The 7,409-nt window shown below is 37.8% G+C and overlaps 1 protein-coding gene across 1 annotated transcript; it reads right to left on the reverse strand.

The window, feature by feature from the left end:
* Positions 1-4,147: 4,147 nt before the first annotated feature.
* Positions 4,148-6,406, reverse strand: LOC125191353 (putative MO25-like protein At5g47540). Its single transcript, XM_048088898.1, has 11 exons — positions 6,079-6,406; positions 5,847-6,008; positions 5,665-5,783; positions 5,521-5,595; positions 5,345-5,438; positions 5,158-5,217; positions 4,992-5,060; positions 4,816-4,914; positions 4,712-4,756; positions 4,535-4,637; positions 4,148-4,463 (listed from the first exon to the last, which is right to left on the reverse strand). The coding sequence occupies exons 1-11, from the start codon at positions 6,274-6,276 to the stop codon at positions 4,351-4,353; spliced, it is 1,137 nt and encodes a 378-aa protein (XP_047944855.1). The 5' UTR covers positions 6,277-6,406; the 3' UTR covers positions 4,148-4,350.
* Positions 6,407-7,409: the final 1,003 nt, after the last annotated feature.

Here is a 7,409-nt window from a genome sequence, read left to right on the forward strand (position 1 = left end):
TGCGCTGAAGTTTCTTTTGTTGTGATAAACTATAAATTAGGTAATCCATAATGTTCTAAATTTTAGTCATCACAACTTATTTGATTAGTTGGTTATTTGTTAATAAAGAATTGAAATTTTTTGTTTTTAGTTTTTAGTTTGGACCTATTATAAGTGTTACTCAATTGAGGCTCCTAAAATGGGGTGTAGCTTATTACTTTTAACTTGGGCTTGGAAGGTTGATAAGGATCCATGTATTTCATGATCCATTTCCCAAGGATTACCCATTTAATGATGCTTGATCTAACTATTTTTGTGAGATTGATTTTCAATTTATCAATAAAACAAAGGATAAGGTAGACCCAACCAACAAAAATTGAATCTAAATAAGAAATGATGATAGATTAGGAATGAAAAGCATGTGTATAAAGATGAGATAAGAGAGCTACAACCATATAAAATAAAGATACCCTTCATCAAAACTAAAAATAACTTCACAATATAGGTACAAGATGTGGGTGCAAATAAACATAGATATTCGTTCACAATGTAGCCCCCAAAACAAAAGCCATTAGATATAAAATTTCTTCACAAATAGACCATAAAACCCCCCAACCCCCCTTGAATGGTTTAATGGACATGCAAAAAAAGCAATCAACATCCCAAAAACCACACATGCCCCAAGCACCTTTTTTTCTATTTGGTTTCGATCATCCCCATAAAATAAAGCCCAAATTCTTGAACATCTTCACAAAAGATTTGGTTTTCCCTCAACAAGATTAGGCATATACAAAAAGGGTCCTCTTTGGTGTAAAATTAAAAAGGTTAAGAAAAAGGGTTAATTCACAAGATTCCTATTCTCAAGGTTAAAAAAAAAAGACCATAAGGAACCTTTGGGAAAAATCATCCGCCAAAATAAAAAAGCTCCCCCACAAAAAGGACAAAACTTATTAAACCCCAAAGGGGGAGTAGGTTTATCACAACACCATCAAGTTTAAAAGAAGGATTATCATTCAACAAACAAAGTTCATCAAATGGATTTCACTCACTTGCTTCAACAATTTCAAAAAGTGAAAAAATCATATGCACAATGTACCCCTAAATCTTTATGCTCCACATGTATAATAAGCACAACATCATGCTATGTAACTTGTGTAAAATCATAGTACGCATCATAAGTTTTTTTATCAAAATATGACTTACACAATTGCTCCAAAAATTTATAAAAACAAGACCAAATTATGGGAACAAGGGAATTTTATGTCCATATTCACAACATCATCCTCAAGAGACATATGAGTGGAAAAATCCTTCACAAAATGGCCATAGAACCCAACCCCATTGAAGGGTTTAACCCCCCTTGAAATGACAACAAAAACAAACCCCAGTTCTAAAGTCCTATCCATTTCCCCCTCTTGGCCCTATTTATTCTCACCCGCACACTCATGAAACTCAAAATTCCAAAAAATGAAAGCTTGGGCATCTTGGCAAAAAAGGAAGTCACCCCAACATTAAATTAGATTTCACAAGAGAAATTTCATGTCTTCCCAAAGCTTGGATTTATCAAAAAAAGGATCAACATATGATGCAAAAATAGATTTAGCATTCAAAAATTTAAGCTCTGGGGACCACTTTTTAAAAAGTCTCAATAACAAATCTATCAACACAAAGAGACTTCTCTGGGGTAATCATATGCAAGGGGCATCACAAGGGGACAAGGATAGTGCACTTGAACCTTGGGCGGGGTTCTCCCCCTTGCCCCTTTTTCCCCTTGGTCCCTTTTCAAGGGGGTAGTCTCCAAAAAATGTGCAATTTTGGGGCTTCACTTCCAAAATCTTCAATTAAATTTCCTACACATTCATCAACACAAAAAAACATAGAAGAAATATTAGTGGGTAAGGGCTTATTTTCCTCACCAAGGGCAAGAGGCAAAAGGGTCATTTGGTGCCCACCCAAAGGGAGGCCTTAGAATCTAACAAGCACCCTTTACTCACTTTTTTGCTTGTGGTTTTTCTCTCATTTGATATTTTCTTTTTTTCCCCCCCTCTCTTGACTTTTGCACCTCACACTCTTGTCTTTTATCCCGCCTTTCTTGGCTTTTTAGACTCACTTTTACTCTCAAACCTTTTTCCCCTCTCGTTCTTTTTCTACTAATTTGGTTTAAGCTCATCGAAGAGGAGACATTTCCATATACATCAAGAGGCTTATGTGAAAAATGGAAAGAAGGGATGTAGTCAAATGGCTTTATGAGTTTTCCTCTTTGGTTGGGGTTTAAAACCACCATGTAGGTAGGTAGGCCTCTCCCGGCTCTTTTGAGACTTTTCCCTTAAATTTGGGCCCCTCGGCCCCTTATGGCCCAACATGATCTCTCACCCCTAGAATGCCCTCTCTTTAGACTTTGGAACACGTTCCCCCACTTCCCCCTTTAAATCCATCTTCATGGTACCTTGATTCATAGTCACCTCCCCATCATCACCATAGAGCCCCCTTCTTTTTGGGTTGCCCTCCCCCAAACTACCATAGCCTCCATTTCTCCCGATTTGCCATATTCCCCCCTTAATTTCCCCCCAAGACTCCCCCCTCCATGTTGGTTTCCACCCCAAAAAGACCCATACTCCCTCATTTCCTCCCCCCCAAACCCCTTTTTTGGCTCCATTACCCCTCGAACACATTCCCCTATCCGGAAGCTTTGAGATGTAGATGGTCACCCAAAGGGTGGCGGATCTTGATGCCGAACCTCCCCTTTTAAAGGGTCCAAAATGTGTTTTGATTGGATTTCCCCCGGGTCTCGAACTCCCTTTCCCCCGGGCATCCTGGGGGTCCCTTCCTCCTCTCTTGTTTGAGATCACGACTAAAATCTTCCATCATTTGGGACATCTGCTTTTCCCCTTTTGATCCCCCTTGGGTTTTTAAATTACTTGAGCCCGCGCCCTTCTCGACTTCCCCCTCGTGGATGTGATCAATCCGATCATCCCAACAAAAACAGAGCAAAAACAAAGAATAAAAGGAAAAATAACCCAACCCAAAGCAACAATAGATCAAACACCTAGTGGGTACTAGGCTCTAGATACCAAATGATAAGGATCCATGTATTTCATGATCCATTTCCCAAGGATTACCCATTTAATGATGCTTGATCTAACTATTTTTGTGAGATTGATTTTCAATTTATCAATAAAACAAAGGATAAGGTAGACCCTACCAACAAAAATTGAATCTAAACAAGAAAGGATGATAGATTAGGAATGAAAAGCATGTGTATAAAGATGAGATAAGAGAGCTACAACCATAGGACCTTAACCAAAAGGATGGAGACAACCCTAGACAACTTTCATTAGCTCTATCACCCCTTGGCTCCACTACTCAATGGATACACTCCATTGATGCATACCTCTACTTGAATCAATCTATGAAATTGAGACAAGCAACCTTCAAGGAAGGAATTGGATACATTCCTCAAAGAGGAAAAACTCACAAAGGAGATATCTTAATCACAATCTTATCTAAATCTAGAATGAAAAATGACACCAAAAGGTATTTATACTAAGGGCCCAAAATGTGGAAAAAGGCCCTCAAAAACTAAATCTCGGGTGATTCACCCGGTCGGGTGAATTGCAGGGTGCAAAACACCCGCCCGGGTGTTCTCTCTGGACTCCCTCGCCAGTTCTGCGCGACTTCTGTAAAACAGCCATAACTCCCTCATTCGGACTCCGATTGAGATGTGCAAGATACCCACGCGAAGCTGTTTCCAAGACGAAGACGTTGGTAGTAGTTTCATATCTTTCGGATATCATCTCGATAGGACGGTTTCTGGTTGAATCCAGCTGTAGTTGAAATCCTTGATGCACGGCTTCCATGATCGTATCAAAGGTACACCGTAATGAAAAATGTTATACCGTATACAAATTGAAAATATTGGTATGAAAAAATGTCATATCTTTATTGTGCTGAATTTTATTTTGGAATGCTGAATTACAATATGAGAATTTTCAATTCTGATACCATATCGGATTTTGAGATATTGAAATCCGGTACACTGGTATACTATTGAAGTATGGTATCTCGCATATTGAAATTTTACCTAAAGTGCTGATTTATACATAAAATATCAAATAAATAATTATCCAAATTAATAAAACTCCAACAATTAAAAATCACACAATATTAAATAACATTAACAAAATAATGTTTTTTACAAAAATAACAACCGATTTTTGAATCGCTATAAAAGGATAAGGGTTGTAATAGGGAGTGACAGATTTTGATATCTAAAAGATAAGCAATTATGCAGTCAAATGCAAACAAAACTGGTTTGATTTTAATTGTGATAATAATATCAGTTCAAACACACTCTTGAACAGATTGTTGAAGTTAGTCTACAATGGGTTTGGACAATTCACCAGAGCAGACCACTGGCGTCGCCGCCACGAGTTCCATGATCTCTTTCACCACCTGAGCTTTGTCTGCCTCAAACATCTCATCCTCTGCACAACAATTCCATACTTAGCCCCAACACTATCACAATATGTTGAAACGTTACGTTACTATATACTACCTTTGTCAGAGTTGAAGCCATCAAAAAATCGCAAAAGTTTGTTTTCGTTGGCACACAGAATGTTGACGATATCTGCAGGCTTGTTCTGATTCGCCACGAATAGCTGCAAGCAAACACGACTGAGTTAGCAAGAGTAGTTTCACCACAGAAATTGATTACAGTGAGATGGATCGATACCTTGAAAACATGGAATGCATCGATCTGTATGCACTTGTGTGTTTCCTGCAACATAAACGTTAGACGTTGCAATATCATCCATTGAGCTTTTAAAGAGATATTACCCTCAGAAGATTCATGAGAACTATCATATTGTTCTTGCAACTGACGTAGCGCACCATGACCACCGAGTTAGATCTATCAAGCAACATGTCTCCTAGAAGCTGAAAGCCAAGATACCATTAGCCTTACAACAAGATCAACATTAGTAGTCATTTATCACTTTTATTCCAATGGATACCTTGACAGCATGTCGGCGGGTCATGTAGTTTGGAGACTCCAACAACTTTGAGTTGAATTTGGAAAAGAACTACGAAAAAGTATATTACACAAACAAAGCAAGGAGCTCATTTACTACTTCATATTCAATGCATGCAAAACAACCACAGAGGGAAAGAAAACCTTACCCAGCTATAATTTTCTGTGAGAAAATTTGCAACGGTGGATTTATGCCGCGTCATAAGCTCCTGGGAAATAAAGCAACATAACATATAGCTTCAGCCATACGGGATAGTATTATCGGGAATGCACAGAGATAAGGCAAGGGAACATCAATAAAGAGATACTCAAGAAACTAAAAGAATATTGGATAACCTTAAAGGTAGCAGCAGCATCTGAAGCAACATCAAAGTTTGGAAGTTGAATGTAGTCGAAAAACTTCTTCATGTGGCATGACTGCAAAACATAGCTACCAGCAAAGAAAGATGAAGAATTAATGGAATGCTTGAGAGAATGCAAGATGTAGAAATATGGAAGCTTCTTTTTCTTACCAAGCGACCACCTGATGCCGTATGCAGTCCCTTAACATTCCTCCGTAATGCAGAGCGTTGGAAGGATCTTCGTACCTGCCAAAAATGTATGTAAAACCAGCATATATAATGAATTTGAACAAGGAATGTCTATGGATTACTCACCCGGTAATCATAACGTCCAAAAGATCAAGATTCTGTCCTAAGTAGTCGGAAGCAATTAACCGTGATTGAACTGGTTGCCTTTGCAGATTAGCAATTACTCTCGTTGCATCCTTGCGAGTCTTCACAACGAAAAAATCACCATACCATCAAAAAAATGAAAAAAAACAAAATAATTGTTATACCTCGAAGTTTATTTTGGGGAGGCAAAGAATGAGCAGCCGCATAGTGTCATCAGCAAAGAACTCTTGAGTCACTTGCGCACACGCTTCTGCAACAGGTTCCGATTCCTCAATTCCGTATAGGATTGATTTGAGCTCCCTAATGTCCGCATCCAATTGCTCCAACTGCAATCAAAAGCCTCCTTATAATAAAATTAAAATAAACACACAGAATATTATTTAAAAACATACAGACCTTAACATGGAGCCTGGGGCTGCTATCTTCGAAATCAGAAGCAATGTAAGAGAGCAGTCTGTTAATATCACGCACGATCTGAGCGGGAGGGCGCGGTTTTTTGGATTTGAAGAGGTTCTTCATGGAATTATTGCGCAAAACCTTTCGGACAAGCTTCTTCAAATTCAAGGCGTCCTCCTCCTTCATGGCGCTCGGCATCTCTATCCCCGGAAACTGTTAGGTTTCTCAAGGGGAATGAGATACCGTTGGAATGGAGAATTCCAAGGACCACGCGAGAGGAAGACGCCTTCCTCCGTTTCTCTCTCTCTCTCTCTCTCTTTTTAATTTATTTTCCCAGTTTGTTGTGTGTGTGATAATGGGGTGAAGAGGCAATGAAAAGCAGGAGAAGGATACAAAATGTGGATGGAATTGTGAGGAGGAGCGATACCATAGACGTTGGAGATTCATTCTTTCAGACATGCATGGATTCCAAATTTGTTGTAGGTTTTGTTTTATTACTAGTATAACACGATGCACGGACCATTAATTTATTTTAGACTAATCCAAATTTTATAAATATTAAGCAGTATTACATGGTATAAAAATAATACTCCCTCCGTCCACGAAAAATAGGGCACATTTGTCATTTTTGGTTGTCCGCGAAAAATAGGGCACATTCAAAAAAGGAAAGTTTTCAACAACTTCTCTCTTACTAATAACTAGTATATCTCCCGATGCACGGTACATTATATTTATTTATAAAATTGAATATATAATACTCCCTCCGTCCACGAAAATTCGTCCCGATTTGACCGGGCACGGGTTTTAAGAAAAGTAATGGAAAGTGAGTTGAAAAAGTTGGTGGGATGTGGGTCCTACTTTTAAAGTATTAGTTTTATAATAAAATGTGAGTAAGAATGAGTTAGTGGAATATGGGGTCCACTACCAAAAATGATAAAAGTGAAATGGGACAAATTTTGGGGGACGGACGGAAATGGAAAACTGGGACAAATTTTCGTGGACGGAGGGAGTATAAAATTATTATGCACTTAAAGTAAAAAATAAAATTATGTATTATTAAAATTAGTCCACAAGTATCGGTTAAAATCTTTTAGATATCCAATAAAAAAATGCAAATGCACATTACCAACATATAAAAATTAGAGTTAAGAGTGTATTTAAGGCAATAAAATAATACTAAGTATTAATTAATAAATTAAAGAAAAAAAATCATTAACCACAAAATCAAATTTATTTAAAAACAATTTTTGTGGAAATAGTTAAACTTGAGCGTAGTTGATTCCAATAACGCATAACACAATTAAATAAAGGAAAAGTGAGGAAATCAAACA

The sequence above is a fragment of the Salvia hispanica genome, chromosome 5, assembly GCF_023119035.1.
Source record: "Salvia hispanica cultivar TCC Black 2014 chromosome 5, UniMelb_Shisp_WGS_1.0, whole genome shotgun sequence".
Lineage (NCBI taxonomy): Eukaryota > Viridiplantae > Streptophyta > Magnoliopsida > Lamiales > Lamiaceae > Salvia > Salvia hispanica.